This window comes from Platichthys flesus, chromosome 8 (assembly GCF_949316205.1).
Source record: "Platichthys flesus chromosome 8, fPlaFle2.1, whole genome shotgun sequence".
Taxonomy (NCBI): Eukaryota; Metazoa; Chordata; class Actinopteri; order Pleuronectiformes; family Pleuronectidae; genus Platichthys; species Platichthys flesus.
In genome coordinates, this window is record NC_084952.1 from 6,345,265 (window position 1) to 6,372,582 (window position 27,318).

The window sequence follows — 27,318 nt, forward strand, 5'->3', positions numbered from 1 at the left end:
TGTCTTCAATAATTGTTACAATGGAGTCATAACAGTGACTGCTGGATGTTTAATCGGAATTTTTGTAATTAATATTCTACTTTTCCGTTTCTTATTTTTCCTCCATCTTTTTTTCACGCTCCCCTCTTTCTCCTAGCATCTGGACCTGCTGCTGTCCCTGGTGTGTGGCATCGTGACGAAGCACACAGATGCCACTGTTCTGGAGGCTTGCACCCACCTGGTCTGCGCTCTCTGCTCCGACACGTACACATTCTCCTCCCGTGCCCACCTGGCATTCAGCCAGCTGATGGACGGCCTCACCGAGTGCTTCAACATGTACTTAAGTGACCTGCTGCAGGTGGGTGAGCGTGTCAGTGAGGTTCTCAGACCGGAAAAGATGGCATGTATTAAAAATGCATGAGCACATGCTCGTACAGAGACGACATCTGTATTCCAAGCTTCCATCCTGCATTTGCAATATTAACAGTTCATTCTGGGACGTTGCTCACTTAAAAGTCTCCCTATCAATGAGGCGACTTGTCCATAGACGCATTAAGTTAACAGTTTAAAATTAATTTAATGAAACAGAACTGTTTCAGAGACGTTAACAACAAGGCCAAAATATATATAAATTGCTTGAATCAGTAGACAAATCTAATTTCTCAACTGTCGGGATGGTTTAATACAAGCATGTATTTTTGTGAAAGTGTTTATTTTTCTTTAACATGTTTCTGTCATAAAATGAATGAATAAAATATAAAGCATCCGTTCTCTTAAGAGTGTGAGTCTGTTTGTGTACTCAGGGATCTGCAGATGACAATGACATGTACAGTGCCGCCACTGCCTTGAAGAGGATTGCTGCTTTGTGTGGGTAAGTGTGCATTGTTATATAACATTGCACACACTGTATTATTTTATATTAAGGAGTCTTGTCTATTCTTGTTGTCCAGCGCCAAAGACCCAACAGGCTGGAAGCTGTTTGACCCCTGTGTTGAGCTGCTGAAGAGCCGGCTGGAGTCTGGAGAGCTCGACAAGGAGGTTTGATATAAACTCTGATATTACAGACTTAACTCGGCTGATTCAGCCCTGAGATGTTTTGGATAAACAAGAATATGATGGTCACCATATGAATAATGGAGCTGAAAATGTGTGATGTAAATTGTGTTGATTGACCACAATTGTTCTTCACCTTAATCAATGTCACCGGAGTTTTGCTCCATGAAAACTTAAATAAAATGTGTTTGATGTTTTTATCCTAAAACAGACTTTAATCTTTTATGATGAGCAGAAGCCACACAGGAGAGTTACTTGTGAACATAGTTTTTTTTGTTTTTTTTCATGAAAGCTGAGTTTCAACTTGCGTCTCTATAATTTCAGCTCATGGTGTCGGCTCTGAAGTGTGCTGCCTTTCACCTGATGTGGGCTAAAGTGAATGCAGTCAACTTCAAACCAGCTGAGGTATTCGTCTGCCATGAAAGAGAATACACCATTCCTCCATTCAGTGTTTTTTTAAAGCAGTTTGACCTTGTCCCAGTCCTTCACACACTCAAGTGGCTCCACCGAGTATCAGCCCACCTACATGTGCTAAGCCAACCTGCGTCAGACATCCCAGCCGACCCATGGTGGCCATGTTGGTGGCCTTCCTGTGTGTTTGTGGACTTTTTCTTGTCTGTGTTGTTCAACAGTTCACCAGCTGCGTGGACAGCAGGCAATTAACACAGCAATCTGTTACTTCAATATTTATTTCCTGCTCATTCACACTTTTTCTTAGAGTTTCTCTTTATTTATCTGTTGTATCTCATTCTTCGATTGAATCATTCCCAACCCTTTGTTCTCTCTTTCAATCACTTCAATTCTCTTTCATGCGTGTCATTATTACTCATCCAGCCACTTGTGTGTTTTCCTAAAAAGGATTCGGACTCACACGTATCCTTCTCGTCATATGTTCTGTTCTGTTCTCTCATAACCATAGACGCTGGCGATATGGCTCGATAACATTCATGTGTTCTTAAGAAAGATAAATTTAGAATTTATAATGCTTGTTGCATTTCTCTATCTGTCTTTTTTGTCCCTCTGTCGTCTCTGTTCCAGTCTGAACTGGCGCGTCTGAGGAGGGAGGTGCGTTCGTTCTGCAAAGTCTGTCAGACGTGTCTGTCAGTGAACCAGGCAGCGGTCAGAGAACAGGTATTAATGATCCCACACGAGAACATAATTGGGATCGATTCACTCCTACCGATTTTAAGGTGGTCTGAACGGATTATCTGCTCAGTTGATCCTTAAGCATGAGAGTTTTCACACACAATCTGTCCATCCACAGGCATTCGAGCTGCTGTGTGACTTGCTAATGTTGTACAGTAAGAGTTCAGTCCGCTCCGAACCCGCCCTCCAGTCCCTGGTCCACCTTCCCTCTGACTTGCTGCGCTCTGAGATGGCTGCTTTCCTTCTGGACTACGTCTTCACCGACTCTGAAGATCATGAGCTCAACGGTAGGACTGGAGGATGTGATATTTACGCTTATTGTTTTTCATATTGATTGAGTTTGGTTGTGGAAGGAAATACACTCAACAGTGTGTCAGCCAACACGTATGCCTGCAGACAGTTTTTCAAGTCTTTTGATGAGAATTGAGCTGTATCTGTTTTTCGAGTCGAGTTAACGACTGAAAGATTTTACTCTGGATCTTCTGTCTACAATTCTCATGTTGACTTGGTCTAATTGTTCACCTTCTTTTATTTTCCTCTCGTTTCTCTGACCGGCTCTCCTCCCCTCTCTAGTCGAGGGTGAGGAGGAGAGGAAGATAGCCCTTCTCCAGAGGAAGCGGAACCAGCTGGGGGGCTACTGTAAGCTGGTCATCTACGGGGTCCTGGACCTCTCTGCTGCCACTGACGTCTTCAAGCACTACAGCAAGGTGGAGATGGAGAATAATGGCATAAAGATATTCATATTTAATGCATATTCCTATTCATTAACTGGCTGTGTCACAAGTGTGTGCAAAATAATTAAATTCATGATTTCTGAAATATATTACATTAATAGTTGAGTATGACTGTCATTCTTTGGAGGTATTAAATGGGTTAGGAAACAGTTTGTCAAACCGAAAAATGAATAATGGAGTGGATGTGAAGGAGGGTGAGAGGATCTGTTTTACCACCAGCGAGGTGCTAAGAATGAGTCAGAGGCTGAAAGACGCACGGATGACTGGAATTATTTTTACATTGTTCGATATTGAACCAGTGGTGTTGGCTAAATAGACTAATGATCAAAACTCTGTGTTTCTTTGTTGTTCTCTCTTTTGCGGTTTCCTCCAGTACTTTAAAGACTTTGGTGATATCATTAAAGAGACGATGAGTAGGAGCAAGCTCATCAATCCTGTGCTGAGCGCCAAAACCGTCTGTCTGAGCCTGCAGCAGGTGTGCATGTATTAATGCATTTCTAATAATCCGAATAATATCAATAATTAGACTGTCAGGCATGTGTTAACTTAAAGAACACATGACTGAGTACTTGAAAATGTATTATTAAGATTGTCAATGCCTCACAATTTACATTTACTATATGATTATCATACTTATTGAACTAAGCAGGTGACCAAAGAATCTCTGCATCTATTTACATTTTCTGTAATATTCCATTGAGTGTTTCATGAGGCCGGGTTCTGTTATTTGCTTGACCAAGCCAATCAAAAGCTGTGTTTGCATTGCTTGGAGCTGATTTATTTCCTTGTCCAAACATGTGTGTCTGTCCGTGCATATCCATAGAACTGTTTAAATAACACAAAGTCATGTTTGTCTTTATTCAGCTGTTCTCAGAAATGCTTACGGAGGAGCACAGCAGGCGGGATCTCAATGAGATTAGAGACTTGGGCAAGAGGCTCGCCATGAGCTTTGGCATCGATCTCCATCGTGTCCGCAAACCACTGGTTGCCCTGCACATGTCGGTGAAACACATGTCAATGACAAACGCACACAGGCCTCCTCCAGCACACATTTCCACTTGATTCAATTCAGCTTAATTTTATCTGTATAGTGCCAAATCATAGTATACATTATCTCAATGCACTTTACACAGAAGGTATAGGAAACCCAACAGTTGCCATAAAGAGCAGCTCTGGCTACTGTGTAGAGAAAAAACTCCCTCATTAACTGTGGTGACTCGAGATAAAAGGGGAGGAGAGGGGAGACAAGAGAGAGAGAGATATGGGGGAGGGGGAGAGAGGCCAGTTTTGTACAATCATTGTTTCAGCTCTGACAGAGTAGCTGTCATAATGAAAACAATAAGAGTGATAATTATTAATGTAAAGATGTTAGTAATGACAACTTGGATATCTTTATGAATCGCCAAACATCCCGCAGGCTTTAAATTAAACATAAGTGTCTTACACTATAGTTGCTCACTCTTTGTTATAAATGTGGTTTTGAGTTCTTCTTTTTGTCTGGTGTTCTCTCAGGGACGGAATACGCTTTGCGTTTCGGGACCCAGAGGAGGGAGAGGAGCCGCTCCGGAACGTGGCCTTCCTGGAAATCCTCAGCGAGTTCAGTTTTAAGCTGCTGCAGCAGGACCGAGCCCAGATGTGAGGAACATGTTTACTGTTATAGTGGAAGGTTGATTTGCAGAATCAGCTGCGAGTGTTACAGCAGATTTCCCTGCTATTATTCAGTAGAAGTAGTTTATTCCAGAATCACAGCCAAGAAAATTAATTTTTCTATCGGGGGATGTATATTTCTTTATTTAAGATACTTTAAATATGTCTTTCTTTTGCATAACAGCACACAGGTCTGTGTACAGATGCACTGAGTTGAAGAAATGTAGTCAATACTGCAATTTATTATCAGAGGAGCAGAAATGGGATTAAAGCATTCGTGTTCTTAACTGTGTGCTAAAGCTTTTAAATAAACAATTAGAATAAGCTTTTTGTGATAAAACTAATTCATCCTGATAGATGATGCTTTTCTGTTTGTGTTAATAATCTAACTGTATCAGAATTGATCCGCTATAATTTATAGAAACCTGAAAAACTGAACCATTAAACATTCAGGTTTGTATTTTTCTTTGTCCTCATCTCTCCTGTCACCACCTCGTCTCCTCCCAGGGCTGCCTTGCTGAAATCAGAGTGTCCCAGTGCTGCCATCTCCTGGCCGCCGGTCAGAATGTATCAGCACTCCTTGGAGACGCGCTTAACCTCCAGACCCAGGGAGCAAGAGGAGGGAGGGGGGGCGGCCTCCTCACATGAGACTCCAGCGGCGAAGCGCAAGAGGACCACTGCTCAAGGTGTGTGGAGTGTCGGGATGCATAGTAATCATGAGCAGAAATACCTGAAGAGGTGATGAATTATCAGGGAATGATGTGGGAAATTGTTTTTGATGACCATTTTAAAACTAGGTCAAAGGTGAGGGTCATAAAACTAATCGTGTTGTTGGAGTTGATGCTGATATGTTGTGAGGAAGAATTTATAATCTTCAGCCAATTACTGTTTTGATCTTTTGATACGTTTTTGCTTAATTGTCAAGGAAACTGATAAGAAAAAACAAGATAGCAATCAGAAGTTTTCCTAACTCCAACTGGACATTTCCCTTTTATATTCAACAAACAGTCCAAACTGAGAAAGAGTTCAATATTATATAAGAGAAAAAACTAAATCCTCCCGTTTGAAAAGCTTTAACAAGTGAATATCTGGTATTTTTACTTGTTTTATGAGATAAATAATAATCACTTACTTTAACAGTGTTTCAGTTTTCTTTTGTTAGAGACATGAATCTCTCATTGTCAGTTCTAAATAGTTTATGAATCCATGACACTGTATCTTATCAATCGTTTAGTACGAGTTTCTAAAATCCACACAATGAGGTACATGGCCTGGTTAATTATGTTTCATTGTGTGTTTTGTCCTCCAGGTTCAGTGTCCAGCGCCACCAGAGGGTCCTGGTTGGAAAGCAGCAGCCTCCACAGTAGCCTTCCCACCCCGGCCCTCACTTCCACCGTCCAGAGGCAGCCCCCTAAGCCAGTGGCCTCCAGCAAACCCACAGCAGAGTCGGATATCAGCAGCGGCTTGAATGAGCTGGAGTCTGAGGATGAGTTCTCCTCAGGGTAAGTTGAGCTCCAACTCATCTGCAGTATCTGCCACCCGAAATTCAGATGAGGGAGCTCACAGCCAGTCACCTGTGAAGTGTCAGAAACTGCCATGGGGCAATTACTTTCTGTTAATCTATCATCCAGGAGCCCATCACTCTCTGTTCTGTCCTACATGTATAGTTTGTGCTGCGTTTGGCCAGTTGAGGAAAAGGGACAATTTCTCTGGGTGCATGTCGCAGCTGCAGAAACCTTTCTGACTGAAAGGCCCTGCTGACTTTATTTCCTGTTAAAATAAAGTTAATTTTAACCTTTTATTACTTAATGGCTAAAAAATGTACCTGCTGCTGTTCTCCAGGCCCCAGATGAGAAAGGTGAAGCCCTCCAAACGACGGCTGCTTCACTCCACCATTACCAGTTTGGATCAGCAAGACCTGAACTCCAACCTCACCCTGTAAGACTGAATTGAGGGCAGAATACTAACTGCATCATCCCAGAATGTTTTCTTTCATATTTATAAAATGTATTTGTCTGGTGTGGTGATAGCTGCTATCAGCCAGTGAAACTTAGATAAAACTGTTCTGTGTGCGATTCACAGGTTGTCTCTGATTGAGGATGAAGAGGCAGAGGAAGAGGAGGACGAGATAGAAAATTATGACTCTGACCTTGAACCTGGATACACTCTGGTAAAAAAAAACATCTTGGTGCATATTGTTCAGGCTATTTAACAACAAATTATAATTTATATCGGACAAGGTGTATTTTAAGTTTATCAGTCTGCTTTAAATCGTCAAAGCATCTGGTATCAGTTTAATTAGCATCTTATAAATACCCTGCTGTGCCACAGTGTTGGACCAGGTTAACTGAGCTTAAGAAATAAATGAATGCCATTGAAAACACATTATATTGTGATGTGTGGAGTTGATACAGGCTTATTATGATTCATTATTTTTTACTCATCCTGTTTTTTGCTTGCAGCCGTCCACACGTCACAACTCAGCCACCCTTATGGACGAGCTCTTCGACTGAGGCCACAGAGACCTGGATCATCTGTGGAGCATCTGTTCTGTTTGATGAATGCACCTCTTCAACGTTACTGTGTTTTCAATACATTCAAGTCTATTTAGTATTAACTACTTAAGTTGATACTGAGCTCACATATCACATAAGTTTGAAGTCATTGATTTGGTTGGTGGTGGGAAAAAAGAGCAAGATGATTCTAAAGTTTGGAGACAAAGGCTGAAATAATTAATTGTCTAAATGTTATGTTTTGAATTCACAGAGAAACAGTTCTGGCTTTTTAAGTTCCAGAAACTTGCCAAATGGTTAAAAATAAATGTTTTTTGTTAGATCACTGTTTCCTGGCATCAGGCTGAAAGCCTCCTCCTGTGTTCCACATTATGAATTCAGGTTCAGGACATCTTGCACTTCTGTTGATGGCACCTTAAGTTCTTGAGATTTGTTAACTTAAATTTTATTAAAAGATGTTGAATTAAAAAGGGTTATTGTTTTTGTATGTGTTTTTATTTGATTTACATTAGATTTTGTTGATAAACTGAAATTCAAAATGAAGAAGTAAATAATATCTGGGAAGTGGCTGTGGACGCCACATTTTAATTGTGCTGCCTTTGATGGAAAGCAGATTATTTATGTCTATTAGATTGGATTTAACTCATGTTCAACCAAATCAACATATGTCATTTACCTGTAAAATAAACCATCCTTTATTAGACCAATGACACAAACGTTTTCCATATATCAAAAAGACATTAAATAAAGAGGTAACAGCAGCAAAGGGGATGAAACGGTAAATTAGTAAACATGTAATAGCCTACAACCACAAGTTAATATGTAAATATATTTAATACAATCGAACAAGGATTTATGAGACTGAACAGACAAATGGAAATATTGCACAATTTTAATGACTTGGAAACCACATGAAACGTCCTTCACACTGAGATTTACAGGAGTCTTGTTTATGTACATGTCTGCTCTGTGTTAATGGCGGTTTATGTAAAAGTAGTGATCAACATAAAATAGTCCTCCTCTGGATGAGATGTTCCTCCTCCTCCTCTCAGCCTCTGGTCTCAGGTCTGTATGTCCAGTCTTGGGTCCCGGTTCACCTCGGGGTCACTCACTCGGACTGAAATCCAATCATCGCTTTTCGCGCCATTCCTGACGAACGGGCGGAAGTCTGCCGAGTCACCTGACGCGCGGTCGCCCGCAACTTTCGCGCCACGGACAAATCCCGCCCCACCGCGCGGAAAGCAGCGATGTGATTGGCCGCCGGAGACGTCAGACTCGCGCCACTTCTTGCGTCGAGACCAGGGAGAAGCCGAGGCTGCGTGTGAATGAACACTGGAGTCCGGACACAGAATCTATCGCTCAGACTCGAACCCACGGCTTAAACCGTTCTTTTTGTCTCTTTCTGGATTCCTGGAGTCTCGCTAGCGCCGCTGAGCGTCACCGCCTGCAGACATGAGTCGTAAGGATTACGCGACAGAGAAAGGTAACGTGGGAACTTTCACAATAACAGCAACAGGTCGATGTGAACGAGTGAACCGTCAGCTCGCTGAAAAGCTAACCCTAACCCGTTAAATAGGAACTAAGAAGCGATCTGATTAGTCAGTTTATTTTGTGCAGCTTCAAACTGTCTCATTCCATCAGCTGCTTTATCTCTGGAACATGTTTATGTACTTAAACTACAGTCACTTAAATTCACTTGTGTGCGTGTATTATATTGAATAAACCCGAGGAATCAGTTTAGATTGAAGTTGTACAAACTTTTCTGGTTGCTCCAGAACTCTGTAGGACCCAGTCATGCATTGTGTTAGTGTGTGTGTGTGTGTGTGTGTGTCTGCTGACAGTGACCCGGATGGATCCGCTTTAACAAAGGAGCAGGCGCCACTGTTCAAGCACATGTCCTACACCAGCCTCGGCTGCTCCTGCAGAGGAGGCGGAAACAGTCATTGTTAGCATCAAAGTCACGTTAGAAAGTTTGTTAACACAACAGCTGTAGAGAAGTGGGATAGTTATTCGCAGTGCACGTGTTTTTAAAGTTGCACCGACATCTTGGCGGGTGTTAGCCTCGATTTAAAGACGCTAGCTCGTTTCGTGATTCCACTTTTATTTCACACCGCAAAAAAGCGGCGGACGCAAAGTCAACGTGGACGTTTAAAACCACGTAGCGTCAATACGACATCCGACGCTATTCCGCGCTATGGTTGAATTTATCACGTTTTGAGGCGTCTCTTGTTTACGCTCGTTTAAAGTGTTTTAAAACTTAAAAAAAGACTACCACTAAACGTTCACTGAGTTAGCTTCCCCTGCTAACGTTAGCATGCTAGCAAGTTAGCGCCCCCTCTAGCTGTGAATTACACTAGTTTTGTATTTAGCTGTTTCTTAATGTTTACAGCTGGTTTTTGGCGTCTTGCTTAAAGGCAGGTGTCGTTTTATACACGCACCGAGCGTAGTAGTATTTCAACTTAAGCAAGTGGGAACAGTGTGTAATCACTTTTATTGATTGTATAAATATGTACTTCTACACGATCTCCAATGTGAATACAACAGCTGCGTAAAACCCGCTGTTAGGGAGTTCGACTCTGATTCGTCTCCACAGTGGTTAACATGGGGATGTGTGTTAGCATCTACGAGCTAACCGAGGCTAACGTCAGAAGATGGCTGGTTGACTGGCTCTTTTGAAAACAACAGTCGGGATTACTTTTCCTGGCGGACGCACTCCGCGGAGGAATCCAAATAGTGACGGGGCACAAAAGCCATGTGCTGCTTTGTTTACAATAACAATCCTCGCGCGGAGAAATAAAAACGCGGAGCTGCGTGTCTTCCGCCGCTGCGTCAAAGTAGGTGGTTCGAATCCGTCCCCCGCGTGCAGGTCAGTTTCCCCCCCGCCACGCGCAGATTCACACATTGCTCTCAGTTGCGTGTCTTTGGGGAAGTGAGGGGATGTTTTCCTCTTTTTAAAGATGGAGCGCGTCTGTTGTGTTGACTCTCTCGCGCCCCGAAGCTGCGCGTTGTCGCGTGTTTCTCTGGAACTCCGGTAGAAAGGTTCCGCGGAGGGAGATGAGCTCCGCGCGGTGAGTCCGTGTCGGTTTGTGTCTTTTTCTTTGGTCAATAGTGACTCATCGAGATTACAGGATGCCATGTTGCTCAACAAAGGGGGGGTCGTCGCAGGACAACACGTTAGCTTCCAGCGCGTCGGCCCACTGCCGCTGCTCTTCATCAACTTCAAGTGTTTAACCAACGAACCTGATTTTAACTTTCAAAGAAATATCAACATGTAACGCGACTACACAGGGATTTCTTTTTGGTGTGGACGTGCAGCTGATAAACAATAACAACCTCTGATGGACGTGGCATGTGTTTGTGTTGTTTTTTTGTGTTGTTTCACTTGTTAAGTCAAACTAACGCTGTTTTTGTTTGTTTTGTGTTTTGCAGACAAATGCAAAAGGTTCCTGCAAGAGTTCTACACGGAGGATGATAACGGGAAGAAGGTGTTCAAATATGGAGCTCAGCTTGTAAGTGTAGTAAACACACGGTGGAAATGGGCGTAGCTTTCAGAGAAACTGTTTTTCCTGATCCTAGGGAGGATTGTTGACAGATCCTTTTTTTAAAACAGAGTACATTTGGGGACTTTATGTTCTGAACAGTTTTCTCTTGTCCCCTTAATTGTTTTTTTTTTTTTGCTTCTTTGTTTAATAGATATTACTCTAAATAAATTTGAATAAAAATGTTTTGATTTTTTTTTTTTCCCCGATAGAGCCAGTATCGCTTATTAATTATGTCATGTGAGTTTGATTATTAATAAATATTTCACTCTATCTACATTATAATGTTATTAAGTTTTCCAGTTTGGGAACATTTTTGTTATAGCAGTAAAGGTGATAGTGAAATTTAATGAACATATTAAACAATACACTTACAATGTAAAAAGAATACAAACAGTGTTTACAAGGCACACAGATCTGCAGGCCAATGTAATGGGGATTGGCTATAAAGTCGTTATTCATCATTATCTGTGAAGACGCGGCTGCTGATCTAGGCCCTCATCTGTGTGTTCAGGTGGCGCTGGCCCACAGGGAGCAGGTGTCTATCTTTGTGGATCTTGACGATGTGGCTGAGGAAGACCCCGAGCTGGTGGAGAGCGTATGTGAGAACGCCAAGCGCTACACCGCCCTGTTTGCCGACGCAGTCCACGAGCTGCTGCCAGAGTACAAAGAGAGAGATGTGAGTCGATTTTGATTAGTTGATGCAGTATAAAACCAATTCGTTAACAATAATGCAACCATTATATTGAGTTTATTTTTAAATGGACATTTGTGCTGTGGTTCAATCCAGATTGTGGCCAAAGATTCCCTGGACGTGTACATTGAGCACAGGCTGATGATGGAACAGAGGGGTCGCGACCCAGCAGACACCAGAGACCCACGTAACCAATACCCACCTGAACTCATGAGGCGATTGTAAGTTCAGACTCAAAGTGGAATTTGATGTGCCTTTGTTGGATCTGCAATGCCAGCTGTGATACTTAATTTGTTATGTACAAGCACTTCTCTTATTATTTTTATCTTCCGTCCACAGCGAGCTGTACTTTAAGTCTCCCACTACGTCCAAACCTAAAGTGGTGCGTGATGTCCGAGCCGACAGCATTGGACACCTCGTGCCGGTTCGAGGCATCGTCACCCGCGCCACCGAGGTCAAACCCATGATGGCAGTAGCTACATACACATGTGACCAATGTGGTGCGGAGACTTATCAACCAGTAAGTTTGATTTAGATGCTGTTATCCATCCTGTGATGACATTTGAAATGATCTGACATGTCTCATAATGTCTTCTTCTTCTATAGATCCAGTCTCCCTCCTTCATGCCCCTCATCATGTGTCCCAGTCAAGAGTGTGTCACCAACAAGTCCGGGGGTCGTCTCTACCTGCAGACCAGAGGCTCCAAGTTCGTGAAATTCCAGGAGATTCGTATTCAGGAACAGGTGAGGAGCTAATCGAACCCATATGTCGGACAATTGTGTTAAAGCAGGTCACCTGGGGCCAGTTTTCTCATCAGGTTATTGTTGTATTTTTATAGAGCGATCAAGTGCCTGTTGGAAATATTCCAAGGAGCATGTCTGTGTACGCCCGCGGAGAGAACACTCGTCTCGCTCAGCCAGGCGACCACGTGGCCATCACAGGCGTCTTCCTTCCTCTTCTGCGCTCAGGTTTCATGCAAGCACAACAGGTGAGTGGTTTCACCACAAACTCAAACTATAAAAAGATGGGACTTAACAGGTTATATATATATTTCTTTTTTTATGTTAAAAGTCTCCCTCCGTTAAATGTCTTTGTTTTAGGGTCTTCTGTCAGAGACGTACATGGAGGCCCACAGCATCACCCTCATGAACAAGACGGAGGATGATGCGCTCGGAAACGAGGAGCTGAATGACGAGGAGCTGCGCGGCATCACAGGTGGGGGGGGGGGGGGGGGGGGATTGTGTGGGCGATTCAGTAACATCCACCCACATCACTGCCAAAACCTGCCAATGCAGATACTCGTCTCACTCTTTTAAATAAAACTAAAGTGACTGTTTCTCTGCTGCAGATGAAGGATTTTATGAGAAACTAGCTGGTTCCATAGCACCAGAGATCTACGGACATGAAGACGTGAAGAAGGCTCTGCTGCTGCTGCTGGTTGGGGGGGTGGAGCAGGCTCCCAAAGGCATGAAAATCAGAGGTGAGCTTCTTCATAAAGTCAACAGTATGATCAAGGCCCTTTATCAGAGGGAAATAAATGTTACACACCTACCAGTGGGAAAATGTTTCGATTCCCACTGGGTCATGGTGATAAATCCCTCTTTTAATCCCACCTCCTTCATATCATGAGAAATTCAATTTTTTAACTCAGACAATTAGCAAATGTTCTCAAAGGCCGGAAAAGGATTTGTTAAATGAGTTAAAACATGTAGGTTCATTACATGCCAAATCCATTTGAAGGGCTCAATAGATGTATGTAGATTCACATGTAGCTCAAATACTTGCACTTTTGACATTTTGCAGTAACTTACAATGCTCTTCCTCCTTAAGGCAGCATCAATATCTGCCTGATGGGAGACCCCGGAGTCGCAAAGTCCCAGCTGCTGTGCTACATCGACCGTCTGGCTCCTCGAAGTGAGTAAAGTCCTGGAACTTGTTAAATATTTGATCTGGTCATCCATTTTCTTTCCATTAGGTTTTACGTAGTAAAATATTAACTCAGTGTGATGTCTGACTAGAGACGAGCTGAGTAGAGGTTGTTTTTGCTAAAATGCTGAGTTTGGGCTTCGTTTGCAATTTTTGGTTTTAATAAAAACAAAAAAGGAAAACGATTTTTTGTGTTCATGTCTCATTTGATAATTTTTCCGTCTGACTTTCAGGTCAGTACACAACGGGTCGTGGTTCATCCGGAGTCGGTCTGACTGCAGCCGTGATGCGTGACCCCGTTACTGGAGAAATGACCCTGGAAGGTGGAGCCCTGGTGCTCGCCGACCTGGGCGTCTGCTGCATTGACGAGTTTGACAAGATGGCTGACGCTGACCGCACAGCCATCCACGAAGTGATGGAGCAGCAGACCATTTCTATTGCAAAGGTAAAGACATGCACAATGGGTGGTTTGATAAATCTATTACTAAATTTAAATGTAAGGCTTGATAAACACAAGTCTATTTCTACCAGGCCGGAATCATGACCTCCCTCAACGCCCGGTGCTCCATTCTAGCCGCAGCTAACCCCGCCTACGGCCGCTACAACCCCAAGAAGAGCATCGAGGCGAACATTCAGCTGCCGGCCGCTCTACTCTCCAGGTTCGACCTTCTCTGGCTGATCCAGGACAAGCCAGATGCCGAAGCTGACCTGCGTCTGGCCCAGCACATCACCTACGTCCACCAGCACTGCCGCCAGCCGCCCACTCACTTCACCCCCATCGACATGAAGCTGATGAGGTGATGATGATCTGCAGTGTATTTACTGCTGTTTTACTTAAATAATAAAGACTTGTGAGTTATAACGGTACAATGTCCAAACCCAGAAACTAAATGATGACTAAAATTCCTCTCCAGACGTTACATCGGTGTTTGTAAGAAGCGGCAGCCAGTGGTGCCTGAAGCATTGGCTGATTACATCACCGCTGCTTATGTGGAGATGAGGAAAGAGGCGCGAGTGAGCAAGGACACCACCTTCACCTCCGCCCGAACCCTCCTCTCCATCCTCCGTATAGCCACTGCTCTGGTGAGAAATGCACCCCCACTTAAGTTGGCCACAGATCAAATCACAGTATCGTTTGAAAGCTGCCAAATATGGAGTTAAAATATTTATATGGTTTTTATCTCCCTGTGCTTTCAATAGTCCAGTGTGAGATAAAGTGCTTACAGTGCAGGTAGTGATGATAACCCAGCCTACTGCAATGTGAGCACTTATTTCTCACGCTGGACAGAAGCTCTCTAGTCCTCACACTGAAAATAATTGTTTAATTATATGCATGAGCTGTTAAAACTGTATTAAAGCTTTTGTAATTATTTATTAATTTAAGGAATGCTCCTGCTTCCTGAACGAGTTGAATCTGTTGACTCGGCCTCTGGTTGCCAAAAGTGCTGTTTGTGCAGGTAGCATCATCAACCTACTGCAAAACCAGCACTTCAGGCAAACAGGTCGGCCATGTGCTCCACTAATGTTTCCAGCAGGGGGCAGACTGCTCCCACAACAATGTATGTGTGAAGGCAACTGCTTGAATTGAACAGTACATGTATTACAGCTCCACAACAACTGAGCCTTGTTGCACCTTCGTAACCCTACATGTGAGATACTGAGGTTTATCTGGTCCTGACCAGCTTTGCAGGGTGGGCAGTCAGCCTGTGTGCTTTAGGTGCAGCTGTGCAAACCCATGCAAAACTGACCATGACCAGAGCTGTCATCAACGTGTCCCATCCAACAACCTGAGCTTTACAGTATCAAGCTTCTGTCTTTCTTAGTATTTCTTGGTCAGATGTCTGAATTTCAACTTGTAGAGAGACTTGCTGGTGTTGAGAGGCGGAGACTTGGGCAATTGCCGACGGTCCCAGAGGGCATTGCACTTGTCTCGGTCTGACAGTGCCGGCACAGCGCAGCCTACGTAATCAAGATGGACTCTTTGGTCAAGCTAGAATTTCCTGTTTATGAATTAACTGGATTTTCAGGACGTCTGCTCCTCTCCTCCCTCCCCAGGCTCGTCTTCGTATGATGGACACTGTGGAAAAGGAGGATGTTAACGAGGCCATGAGACTGATGGAGATGTCAAAGGACTCGCTACAAGCTGACAAGTCCAGCACCACAAGGTCAGTGTTCGCACCGGAATCTCAGTCTTGTCTCGACATCGAAATGAAGTCAACGGCAGCTCCGCACATCTCGAGTGACCGGATGTGGTCGTCTTTACGAGACCCTCATAATCCTGTAACAGAGGCTGTATATCCTGCAGGAAGCTGTAAAACGTCTCTGGGTTTTATAGAGCTCTGTTCTCACGGCAGCATGTTCACCGAGTCAGGCGTCCAGACGGCTAACATGTTCAAGCCCCTTTACCATAAACTGATCTCGAAGAGGCACTCGAAAACTTCCAAGAGGCTTTTTATGGCGATGGGAAGAGCCATGTTTCTCCTGAAGCCGTCAAAGTAGTTTGATGTTTTAGGAGTTTGTTTTATTTACTTGTCCAAAGTTGGCAAAATGCCTAAAAATATAATTAATAAATAAAATTCTCAACTATCTTTTACATTAAAAAAGAAATAGATGAAACTCATCTCCTTGTCAGCGAACAAGTTTGTTCTACCATGGTCTAAAAGTGAGCATTGTCCTTCTTCCTGCACAGGGCCCAGAGACCGGCTGATGTCATCTTCTCTCTGGTTCGTGAGCTCGCCACAGAGGGCGTGGTCGGCCGCGGTGGAGCTGGCGGCGTAGTCCGCATGGCCGAGGCAGAGCAGCGCTGTGTCACTCGTGGCTTCACCCCCGACCAGTTCCAGGAGGCCCTGGAGGAGTACGAGGAGCTGAACGTGTGGCAGCTCAACCAGGCCCGCAGTCGAATCACCTTCGTCTGAGGAACCTGGGACACGTCTCCACGCACGCTGTGCTTCAGCCACCCGAGGGGAAAACTCTTTGTTTTCTACAGACTTCTATTGAGGCTCTTTTTTTCCCTTCCTCAGCATTTTCTCAAGCAAGTCGAGCATTACCTGGATGATTTTAAGCTCGACTATTTTTGCAAGAATCTGCTGTCGGAGATTCAGTGTTTTAAGATTCCTGTTCACCAGTAACACACTTGTAAATATCTTTCAGAACTTGTTATTTTGTGATCTGCAGTTTAGAGTTTAAAGCTTCTGCTGAAGTGGATTATTTCTGTACATTTAAAAATTCAAACCGTGCAAGAGAAACTACAGTTGAGCCTTGTATTGTGACTCCCTTTAAAATAAATTGATGGTTCATTAATAAACTGTATTTGGTTCTTTTTGTCATGTGTGTTTGCACATGAACGTCTCTCAAACACCTGAGGTTACTCATGAGAGTTTTAGTTAGTTTGCTTTTCATTTAGGTGTCTCAACAAACCCTGTCATTCCTGAAAATACCTAATTTTCTCTTTCATTCTTCAGAGCACATCTATATGCAGATAATTAAAATCTTATGTGCACGTTGATACCTAAGAATCATCTTTACTAAAATGACATGTAACAATCAGTCAGTGCACAGGTCGATCTCTCCATTCATACCTTATATGTTGAGTCCGTGTCCTCACAACACTATGAACCCTCCTGCTGAAGTTTCACCTTCAGTGTTTGTTAAACCTGAAACAGCTCTGGTATGTTACTGGAGCAGCTCTGTTGACCTTATTGCAGCTTCCACTAACACCTCACACACCTTCCTTGTTAAACAGAACAAGGAGCTGAAACCAGACGCTGTTTCCATCATCGTTCACTTTCTATAAAAAGAGTTGGAGGAGAAAAAAAAGCCTTTATGTAGAGTTTAACACCAAAGTCAATCCTCTGTGATGTAAAACATAAAAACTCAATATGAAGGCCTGCGTTTGAAAAGTTGTATCAGCAAAGACAGCATGAAACTGTGCATGGAAAGGGCTTGTCATCAGTGGGGCCAATTCCATTGTACTGTTTGATTATTCCTAATGCATTAAAGTTCATTTTATTGTTGATCAAGATGGAGCAGCTGTTTTAACCCCGTCTGTCTGTTTGTTCATTAGCAGGATCACACAAAAACTACCAGAAAGATTTCCACTAAACTTTGTGGAAGGAAGCCAAGAAAAAACATAACATTTTAGGGCCGGATGTAATTTGTCTCCCCAGCTTTTATTACTTTAACATCACAGGATATTTTTTTTTTTTTTTACAGTTCCACCAATTTGTCTGGAAATAATTATGGATCTTGATGAGAAAACCACATATTTGGAGACTGGTGTTGAGTAGTTTGTTTTTGAGATGATGCAACATCATGGTGCATCATATAAGAGAATCGTGTTGATTGATCAAAGTAACAAAAACAATGTAAAAACTGCCTTTGTTATATATATAAACTTTTTTACAGGCTCAAGGCCCACATGGTAAAAAAAACAATACATACAAACAATAAATTACATATAAATATACAAGGAAAGAAGGGCTAAAAAAGGCGCTCATGCCAGTGTTCCCAGATCCTAGATTTGTACTTGACAGAGCTGCGGCCAGGATCTCTCATCAGATCAATTATAAAATGTGTAGAGCGGTCCAGCCGACTCATAAACTTAAAAGTAAGGTTCCTCAGCAAGGGCATGAAGGTGGTTAGACCCATATTACAGTACAGCTCACTGGCTCTAGTACTCCTGGGTTTCTTCAGGAGTATCCTAAGACAGTCATTATAGGCTACTTTCAACTCACGTCGTGTATATATTAGCACCATGTATCATGTTTAAAACACTAAAACACCTTAAGTAGTTGAACCCAGGGACCGTGCATCACACGCAGTGAAGTTCAGACATGTCACATATCCTGTATGACGGCCTCCTGTAAGAATGCAGTTTAAATTTAAGCACTTCAGATTTTTTATCGTGGACATGTTCAGACCCAGAGGAAGGTGATAGCCACTCTTTGTTAAAGCAGGTGTTCTCTGGGTCCAAAAACAAGCACCTTCAGGAGCTGTGAGTGTTTCAGAATCCTCTTTACGACTCATGTCTACGCTGAGGTTGTGTGAGTTGTCATCTATGCTGCTTTGCAGTTTTTTTTTGATTGGCTGAGACATTGTGTTAGTCGGCAGCATTTCCCCCACGGTTGCAGTCGTCCCAGCAGGTGATGCTTTCCTCTCAGACTTAATGGGGGAGTTTCCATTTGAAGTCTGTTCTCGTTATGACTCTGCTGCTAAAGTCCGGGGGCTTTATTATTCTTAATTGGCGCCACAGGGCCTCATATTAAACGGTATTAAAGAGAGAGGCGGGGACCAGAGTTTGGTCTCAGGTTCGGTGAAATCCCATTGGACGGGAGATGATGCGTCAGTGTGACTGACACTGGCTTCTGTATTTAACCCAGTCAGCCCAGTTGGTCCAGTGAACACAGCCTACTGAGCCAGGTGAGTGACACACGGACGGATGGGACAGAGTTGTTCAGTATCCTGAACTAGAAACTGGATGGTAGTCAGTTAACATGGTGTAACTGCTTTTTCATCACAATTCATAAGAACCTGATGGGACAATAGATAAATCTGGAGACAAGTCTTCTTAAAATTTTTCCTTCCTTTGTGTAAAACACTTTTATTAAATCTTACACAGCCTCAATTTGAGTAAGAAAACCCCAAAATGTGCTTTTTTACCTTTTAAAACTTGTCTAGCCTTGTGAATAATGTTGGATAGATATGTTAATACATTTTCTATGTCTAATTTAAACTTTAATAATAAGAAAACAAGTATTTTGTGTGAACTTTACATATTTTCTCAAGCAACATTTATTTTTTCTGTATCAGTTGTTCAAGATGATTTCGACATTATGGCTGGGGGGGGCTCTCTGCTGTCTGATGCTGCTCCCAGGTCAGTGTCTAATTCTTTATTGTATAACTGCTGAAAAGTAAATGTCTCATGATTTTGGGACATTAACATCTAACACATGTTTTGTTTCCTCTTCCAGGGCTGATGGAGGCCAAATCATTACTGAACTCCATCGAGCAGGACGGTAACTTCTGAGCTTAAAATCCCTTTTCAGTTTAAAAGTCAACTTTTTGCCCCTCTGTGCAGCAGTAACTGAAAAGTGATCGCCTCTTCTGTCAACAGAGATGGTTCCTGTCAGTCACGTTAACATCGCCTCAGAGCAAGCAAACAGCTTCCTGACTCACTCCAGACCCAAACGCAACGCGGACCCCAGATGGCACAGAGGAAACCCCGACTTCCAGGCTTATTACCGATACTACAGCAGCATCGGACACACTGAGGGGGTAAGACACAACAGTCTATAGGCTTCATGTCAGGATATGGTGATGTGGTCAGGTGGACACACCACCTCTGGCCCTCAAACTTCTCATTCTAGTTGCCTGACTTCTGTAATAAGGAGAAAAGGAGAAATTCTTTTGCAAAGACACCTCACTGAACAGAAATTAGTTGCCAAAATATAAATAATCGGAATTCAAATTATGCCTAAATAACAAATTAAAACACAGTTGTAAAATATGGAACTCACTGATTGATTAAATCTTTTTACTCTCTAGAGGTGAATTGTATTTATTTATTATTTATTATAGTTATTACAAATGAGTGTTTTTTCCTTCTGGTTTCAATGTCTCTCTTTGTTCCACCTCTCAGCTCTATGAGATCGACAAACTGCGGATGCTCTACCAGCAGATGAGGCAACTGGAGCAGACCTACGGCCCCAATGCCTCCTATTACCAGAACAAGCTGGGGGTTCCTCCTCCACCTCCCATGAAGGGGGTTCCTCCTCCACCTCCCATGAAAGGGGTCCCGAGGCCCAACGCGCCCCCAGTGACCCCCCCTCCACTCCCTGCTGCTCCATCTATGTCCCAGGCCGATGTGCTCTATCTGTGCAACAAGAAGGACCCGCTCTGCAAGCCCCACATCGTCTACCTGCCCAGCGGCGCCATTCCAGTGCTCTGCGACCCCCGCATTCACCCCCACTGCACCCCTCAGAAGGCTGCACCCGCCCCTGTGGCAGTGCTTCAACCTCTTCCACCAAAGAAGTTTGTCCTACCGCCTCCACCGGTCCTTGTCAAGTCTGGCCCTGCCCCCGTCCGCACCTTCAAGGGCATGGAGTACGACTGTGACCCGTACTGGGACCCCGACTGCCTGGTGGACAGCCCACCCAGGCCTATGAAAGGGAAGGGTGTGGTCCCACCACCACCACCTATGGAGGAGAAGAAGGAGGAACCAGCACCTCCTGCACCCATCGAGAAGAAATCAAAATTCTACCCTTACCCTTACTACCCTATGCCCTACGACCCCAGGGATGAGCTGTACGACCCGGTCCGCTTCAAGTACCCCGAGCCTGTGGATCCTTCTGAACCTGCTGATGAGACTGCGGAGGCCAGCCAGTAAAACGTCTGGGAGGTGTCAGAGGAAACACAAGACTTTTCATTGAAAACATTTAAGTAGCACAAGTTCCTTTTTTTGTCACTTTTATCTTGCAGCTTCCCTGCGACTACACCGTCACAGAAAAAGAAAAAGCATTGATAAGTTGCAATATTTGTATGAACCTCACTAAAGTGACAACTTGACATATTAAATGTCAGCATGTAAGAAAGCAGTCAACACAAGCATGTAATGCAAATTATGTATTTTGGACTAATGACTAATAAAATGTTTCAAAACTGTCCCGAGAAGTATTCTGTCCTTGAATATGTTTTTACAACACTGCATGAAGACCCAAAGAGGAAGCTGTTGCCACATGGCAGGTGGGAGCAGACCAGTAAAGTAGACCTGTGGTATGCAGGGGGTCATTACACCTGGTTTATGTAAATGCTGACTCCAGTTAGACCTCCGACTCTGCAGCCATAACTGCCCCCCCCGTCTTCCTGCTGCGTATGCCCATCTTTCCAGAACCTCCCGAGGCGATCGCACAGCGGGGACACACTTCAAGGGACCAGCTAACTGCAAACACTCCTGACAATAAACCTGAAGCTGTAGCAGCGCTCCACATAGTTACTGTTCTTTCACAGGCTCATTTAAAAGTGCAGGTCTGACGTTTTTACGAGTCGTGTTCTGTGTCTATGCTGTTTATAATCATTTAAATTCAGGAAGAAGACAAACTAAAGTCCCATGAAGAAAATCAGCAGATCATTTATTACAAACAGAAACGATAAAACAAACAGGGTAAAATAATATAACGATCATGTACAGTGGATTCATTTCTGTGTTGACCCGAGAGTTTTGTACAAATCTCTTACTGATCGGCGTAATTAAGTGCTCTTGGATACACTCGTGGTTGTAAATGAAAATGGTAAACTGGTTTGAAAAGCTACTGTTGGTTATGAATTTGTCTTAGCTAACCAAAAAACAAACAAACAGAAAATAAAAAGACGAAACAGAGAAATTAAACTGCAGTGCTTGTTTGTCTCTGGCTTAGCTGACCGCCAGCTCAAAAGAAGAGTCCTCTCATCCTCCGGCCGATGCCCTGTCTGTCGTACAGGACGTTGAACTTGTTGATGAACTGGTTCATACTGTTGCAGGTCTTGGTGATGGTTCCTAAGTAGGCCATGAGGCCCACGTCATTACATTGCTGCAGGGAAAACAGGAGGCACAGTTACAGGAAGCATTTGTTATCAGGATTCACTACAATCATCTCAAACAACTGTCTTGTCTTTATCCAGACCAAAGGCGCAGAGAACATTTATTTCAAGAGAATCATCAGATTCAGAAAGAATATATCTGTTTCAAAGGATTTCTATTTTCAGTCAGAATAAATGGGCCTGAGGCTGAGTGTAATAAACTGTTTTCAGACAAGAACTCTGCAAAATGTCCGGCCCCAATTTTCAGGACATTTTCTTTCTCAGTTTGCTTTTCACATATAAAGAATGCAGCAGGAGATAGACGGGAAAATATCCAGAACAATCAGGGGAGCAGTGGCTGCTGGGCAGAGGCAGGACATGACGCATATTTTCCACTATGGAAAGCACATGTGTTTGTTTACAGCATATCAACACTGGCCCTTATCGCAGATACCAAGTCATCATCTTCACCAGCATCATCCAAGTGTACTTAAAATCTGATATTTTAATGTAAAACAATAGTCATTAAGTGTGTACGTGAGACTAAAAGCTTGCTTACATCGTAGAAGTCAGTTTTAAATTTGATGGTGCTGAGGACCGGCAGTCTATGACACAGGGCGTTTGCTTCTCGAAGGATCTCATGGTTGAATGGCACCTCTCCTGCAGCGCATGAAGGCAGATGGGGGAGAGAAAAAGACAGAGCTTGTTATGAAGAGACAATAAAAAAAGAGCTGAGATGATGCTATCAAACTGGAGCTGGTAATTATGGTGCTGCGTTCAAAGTGGGGCCTCACTGAATGGTGTAAAAGTGCGGAAGGGAAACATCTCATTTAGAAACAGATGTTTTCCAGACATATTTCCACATTCTTTGTTCACAGTGCATCATTAAAAAACCTTGTCAGTCCCACTCACCTGATTCCACGGCTTTGACGTACTCGAGAATGATCCTCACCCGACTATGGAGCATCTTTATCGCACTGTGCTGGGCTATGAGGTGTTCAGCCACTAACAGACATAAAAAAAACAAACAGAGTAAAAAACGTTTTCAAGCAGAATTCATTTTCAATGAAATGTTTTTACATTAAGTATTAAGGAATGGAATAAGGGCGCTTGTAATGTGTTTCACAATTATCTACAGTTATTTAAATTCATTCAGTACTACCTGAAGAATTAGACTTTATACATACTCGCCAGAATCTGTTACAATCTGTACAAGAATGCTTATTGTAAGACATTGTAGGTACAAGCTGTAATATCCATTTGATTTGAATTCATCATCAGTCTGAGATAAGAGTGGAGATAAGGGCTTTTACTGGTAACTGTTAAATAAACTGTCCGACAAACAGGCGGCTTTGGAAACTAGTGAGAAGGTTTCCAACCGGACACTGGATAGAAAGTGAGCTCACTCACTGTCATTAACATTTAAAGCAGCAGAGCTGTGGTTACAATTCTGTCGACAAACCTGTGGAGTTCTCTCCTGTGCCAGTGGCCGTCATTCGAGCTACGTGGTCGACACCGATTCTCTCCGCTTCCTCTGTGGCCAGAGTGTACGTCAGCTCAGCAAACAACATGGTCGCCTGGGCAGAAATAAAACACACACATGAGATAAAGCGGTTTGTTCAGAGAAATCCGGTTACTGCATAAGAAAAAAATGGATGATATGTAAATATACCATACCTCGCCATTGATGATGTCAATCACAGATTCATAAACACTAACAGGCAGCTGAAAGAAGAGAGGACATGTTGTTTTCGAGCAGCTGGATCTGAATGCGGAACATAATCGGGCAGTTGTTGAATTCTTGAAGGGATTTAGAATGCAGGGAAACTCACGTCGGTGTGTTTGGTCAGCGGGTTGAGTTTGAGGAAGAGAGGGCTCTCAATGATCTCACACACCTGAGGGAGGGGAAGGAAACAAGCGGTAGAACGGGTGCTGAGCACAACTTCAAATAATCGAGCCACGTGCCACTGTCTGAAAATGGGATGATCTCAGGTTGTTCATCTTCTGCCTTCATTCATATTTACTGTACATGTTGTAGCTGTAACTTTTATCCTACCTGCTTGTGGATGTGGATGTCGGACTGGTCAGGAGGCCCGCCCGTGGCGTACCAACCCAAGAACTCCATTTCTTTGAAAACCTGTTTGACTGAGAGATCACATTCAATGTTACAGAAGAATTACAACCACATTTCACTGACACTTATTTATCATTAAGTGATCTGTGATGTCTCTTGGTGATGTTGTGTGCTTTACAAACATTATGCAGAAAATAAAGTAAACACATACACAACTGAAGCACATTCTTGCCCATGACACATACACAGCACTTACATTGCTCTTCCTTGGTGTAGTAATACTCCTTGTCAATATGCACTCGATCATCTACGGTTGTAGACAGTAACTCAAAGGAGTTCATCACCTCGATGTTCCTACCCTCCTGCTTCCCTATCAGGGCCCCGATCACTGAGCAGGAGAGAAAACCAAATGAGCCGTTTCATTACGCTCAGTTGCAGAACATGAGATGAGCTATGCACTGGTTTCTGATGTGCCGTTACTCCTGCAGAGGGCATCATACGTACCCTGCATTGGTTGTCCCTCTTGTGAGCGGATACGTATCCAGTGGTCGGATATGTTGAGGATAACCAGAGGATGTAAGGCCACAGACACGCTCCCGGTGACGCCTGCGGCCATAACACTGGGGCTGGCTACAGTCACACAGACACACACACAAAATATGACTTTTACAATACAGCAACAGCGACAATGCAAAAGTCAATTCATAGATTGTGATATTTGTTTAATAATTGATTAATTCTTTAAGTCATTTATCAAACAAAGATTCAAAATAATTACTGGCTCCAGCTTCTCAAATATGAGGATTTACAATCACAAATAGATTTAACTTTGGATCTTTGGTTGAACAGAACAAGATGTGAGAAGTCATCCCGGGATCGGGGAAGTTGTAAAGCACCTTTTGTGTTGATTTATCGGTTTGAGGATTCTGGAGGATGTAGTTTGTGGCACTGTTGAACAAACACACCTCTTCTTTTTAATAAAGGTCAACAGCAGCACACAAACTGAAATCTGCACAATGACCATGACGTTGAATCAGCTCCTCTGTGAAACCTTTTCATTAAAAGCTCTACATTATAACCTCTTGTTTGTCAAAAAGTCTGTTGAACCACCATAAGTTTTTCTTATTAATTACCAATTAAGAGACATTTGTTGTCATTTATTGATATTCCCACTAGGTTGGAGCTACTCGTTGACCAATAGGACTCTAACACAGGAGAACAGGACTTTATAATTAAGTAAAAGATATTGTGTCCATCATATAAACTGTTAAAATAAACAAGATGTACATGAACTCTGGAGAGAAAATGAATAGAGATGAATTAAAGCGTTTAAAATATGATACTGGGGCCGGACAATAAAACAGCATCAATATAATGTTCATCAATAACAGTATATCAAGAGCTATGTTGCTTGTGTTTTAAGCACAGTGAGGATCCACCTCACGTGCATTAATTGTTTGTCATCCTCAGATCATAAAGAGTTTAAAACCACAACCTTCACTGAGAAGCAAACTTCTGTCTTTAATTTATCAAGACAATTATCAATATCTACTGATGAACATCTCCTCATCTCATCTCATTTTCATCCGCTTATCCGGGGTCGGGTCGCGGGGGGAGCAGCTCAAGCAGGGGGCCCCAGACTTCCCTTTCCCGGGCCACATTGACCAACTCTGACGGGGGGATCCCGAGGCGTTCCCAGGCCAGTGTTGAGATATAATCTCTCCACCTAGTCCTGGGTCTTCCCCGAGGTCTCCTCCCCACTGGACGTGCCTGAAACACCTCCCAAGGAAGGCGCCCAGTGGGCATCCTTACCAGATGCCCGAACCACCTCAGCTGACTCCTTTCTAAGTGAAGGAGCAGCGGCTCTAATCCGAGTTCCTCACGGATGGCTGAGCTTCTCACCCTATCCCTAAGGGAGACGCCAGCCACCCTTCTGAGAAAACTCATCTCGGCCGCTTGTACCCGTGATCTCGTCCTTTCGGTCATCACTGATGACTGATGAACATGTTTATCGCAATATAATTTTGACCGTATCACCCAGCCTTTGACTTTAATGTTGAGAACCTGGTCAGACAAGAGTAACTAACAGTTTATACTCCTTTAAACAGGTCTGGGTGGATGTTTAAACAACGAACGGTGCAGATGTGCTGCTACTTTGGCTCCACATCTGTATTTTGACATGTGGTCATTGTTGTGGCTCAGTAATAAGAGTTCATATGTGAACCCACGTGGGCGGACGGATTCAGGTGGACTTCACCGATTCACGATGTAGAGACACGCCAGAAAAGAACCGATCTCACATCCGAAGTGATTCATTTGTTGACACATTTCTACATGAGATTTGCTTCACGCCAGACCCGCGCACAGCGAGCAGCCCGCGGCCTCAAGCGGCAGATCGGCTCTAACGGCCTCCGGAAGCACTGCGGTGCGAGACACGTCTCCGTCCGGGCACAGCTTCGTGTCGGTGTCAGGCAGAAACAGGGAGATAAGTGAGAAATACTCGCCTGCCCCATCCACTTCCATTCCTCCACCATTGCTGGTCGCCATCTTGTCCGGTAATCCGCGCAGGCGCAGTGGACTGTTGACGTCATCAACGTCTACTTATTCTTCTTTGTGTTTTAATGGCGGTTGGTGAACAAGGATTTGAGGCATTGCTGCCACCTGCTGTTGTGGAGTGTGCATCAGGATAGATAGATAGATAGATAGATAGATAGATAGATAGATAGATAGATAGATAGATAGATAGATAGATAGATAGATAGATAGTGCAAGTGTACAACTCAAAATATGAAACTGGTGATGTAACAAATACAAATTCTAACTATATTATGAATTACATTGAGAAAAAACACATATGCTCTAAATAATATTAGTTTTTCTTAGATAATGAAAAGTATTCGATAACAGAGCGTCTCCTAAATCAAAATGTACATTAAATCTTGCCAAGGTTTACCATTAGATGCCTTCTTTCTTGCTAATTTTTATTGACAGTGACATGATGAGCTGTTTCCTCTTGCCCACAATAATCACATTTAGGATTTTCCCCCAATTTTTTTAGCAAAGTACTGTTTGCAAAATTAATACTTAGACTTTGGTAAATCCATCGTCCTTTCATGTTTCTTCCCCCCATTTATTCTGCCACCTACCCTTTCAACCTCTCTTTATGATGTTTGTCATTTTGTATTAATAATCATTCATAATAGTATGTTAATAGGCGGATTGCAAATCAGTTCATAGGCGCATTACTGCCCTCTTCTGGACTGGCGTGTGGAGCAGTGGATCGGCAGCAGACAAAATAAAAAAAACTAAAATTGAAATGTATTTTTTATTTTCTTCATGTTTCTCTTCAGTAGTTCATTAGAAGATGAAGTTTGTTCCTTGATGTCTTTCCCAAAACTCACGTCTCACATCAGGGTGTTTTAAAAGAAGCGCTGCCACATTATTATCGTCATATATTTA

At 43.1% G+C, this 27,318-nt stretch overlaps 4 protein-coding genes across 4 annotated transcripts in view; 3 read left to right on the plus strand and 1 right to left on the minus strand.

The window, feature by feature from the left end:
* Window positions 1–7,574, plus strand: part of LOC133959153 (cohesin subunit SA-1) — a 19,090-nt gene extending 11,516 nt beyond the window's left edge. The window contains exons 17-31 of the mRNA XM_062394249.1: window positions 137–337; window positions 783–850; window positions 930–1,017; window positions 1,357–1,437; window positions 2,071–2,163; window positions 2,297–2,465; window positions 2,752–2,885; window positions 3,286–3,387; window positions 3,777–3,910; window positions 4,425–4,547; window positions 5,067–5,245; window positions 5,869–6,061; window positions 6,402–6,497; window positions 6,642–6,729; window positions 7,022–7,574. Of these exons, the coding sequence (XP_062250233.1) occupies window positions 137–337; window positions 783–850; window positions 930–1,017; window positions 1,357–1,437; window positions 2,071–2,163; window positions 2,297–2,465; window positions 2,752–2,885; window positions 3,286–3,387; window positions 3,777–3,910; window positions 4,425–4,547; window positions 5,067–5,245; window positions 5,869–6,061; window positions 6,402–6,497; window positions 6,642–6,729; window positions 7,022–7,072 (1,800 nt within the window). The 3' untranslated portion in view covers window positions 7,073–7,574. The remainder of the gene's footprint in view (window positions 1–136; window positions 338–782; window positions 851–929; window positions 1,018–1,356; window positions 1,438–2,070; window positions 2,164–2,296; window positions 2,466–2,751; window positions 2,886–3,285; window positions 3,388–3,776; window positions 3,911–4,424; window positions 4,548–5,066; window positions 5,246–5,868; window positions 6,062–6,401; window positions 6,498–6,641; window positions 6,730–7,021) is intronic.
* Window positions 7,575–8,361: 787 nt separating this feature from the next.
* Window positions 8,362–17,251, plus strand: mcm7 (minichromosome maintenance complex component 7). The gene is made up of 15 exons (XM_062393766.1): window positions 8,362–8,555; window positions 10,502–10,581; window positions 11,126–11,290; window positions 11,402–11,526; window positions 11,645–11,825; window positions 11,912–12,049; window positions 12,145–12,294; window positions 12,407–12,521; window positions 12,655–12,786; window positions 13,137–13,220; window positions 13,466–13,677; window positions 13,764–14,029; window positions 14,147–14,315; window positions 15,288–15,397; window positions 15,922–17,251. The coding sequence occupies exons 1-15, from the start codon at window positions 8,525–8,527 to the stop codon at window positions 16,145–16,147; spliced, it is 2,184 nt and encodes a 727-aa protein (XP_062249750.1). The 5' UTR covers window positions 8,362–8,524; the 3' UTR covers window positions 16,148–17,251.
* A 1,798-nt stretch (window positions 17,252–19,049) lies between these two features.
* LOC133959154 (uncharacterized) lies at window positions 19,050–20,616 on the plus strand. Its single transcript, XM_062394250.1, has 4 exons — window positions 19,050–19,104; window positions 19,202–19,246; window positions 19,345–19,505; window positions 19,870–20,616. Exons 1-4 carry the CDS (start codon window positions 19,050–19,052, stop codon window positions 20,614–20,616), a joined length of 1,008 nt encoding a protein of 335 aa, XP_062250234.1.
* A 716-nt stretch (window positions 20,617–21,332) lies between these two features.
* On the minus strand, window positions 21,333–26,478 carry cops6 (COP9 signalosome subunit 6). The gene is made up of 10 exons (XM_062394201.1): window positions 26,364–26,478; window positions 24,364–24,489; window positions 24,116–24,247; window positions 23,842–23,930; window positions 23,618–23,680; window positions 23,463–23,510; window positions 23,248–23,362; window positions 22,698–22,790; window positions 22,345–22,445; window positions 21,333–21,796 (listed from the first exon to the last, which is right to left on the minus strand). Exons 1-10 carry the CDS (start codon window positions 26,404–26,406, stop codon window positions 21,656–21,658), a joined length of 951 nt encoding a protein of 316 aa, XP_062250185.1. The 5' UTR covers window positions 26,407–26,478; the 3' UTR covers window positions 21,333–21,655.
* Window positions 26,479–27,318: the final 840 nt, after the last annotated feature.

Coding starts and splice junctions, on each gene's coding strand:
- mcm7 (XM_062393766.1), top strand. CDS start 8,525: ATGAGTCGTAAGGATTACGCGACAGAGAAAG. Junction 11,291..11,401: donor CAGAGTACAAAGAGAGAGAT/GTGAGTCGATTT, acceptor GGTTCAATCCAG/ATTGTGGCCAAAGATTCCCT. Junction 11,826..11,911: donor GTGCGGAGACTTATCAACCA/GTAAGTTTGATT, acceptor CTTCTTCTATAG/ATCCAGTCTCCCTCCTTCAT.
- LOC133959154 (XM_062394250.1), top strand. CDS start 19,050: ATGATTTCGACATTATGGCTGGGGGGGGCTCTCTGCTGTCTGATGCTG. Junction 19,247..19,344: donor GAACTCCATCGAGCAGGACG/GTAACTTCTGAG, acceptor TTCTGTCAACAG/AGATGGTTCCTGTCAGTCAC. Junction 19,506..19,869: donor GCATCGGACACACTGAGGGG/GTAAGACACAAC, acceptor TCCACCTCTCAG/CTCTATGAGATCGACAAACT.
- cops6 (XM_062394201.1), bottom strand. CDS start 26,406: ATGGCGACCAGCAATGGTGGAGGAATGGAAGTGGATGGGGCAG. Junction 23,681..23,841: donor ACATCCACATCCACAAGCAG/GTAGGATAAAAG, acceptor CCCCTCCCTCAG/GTGTGTGAGATCATTGAGAG. Junction 23,511..23,617: donor CGCTGACCAAACACACCGAC/GTGAGTTTCCCT, acceptor CTCTTCTTTCAG/CTGCCTGTTAGTGTTTATGA.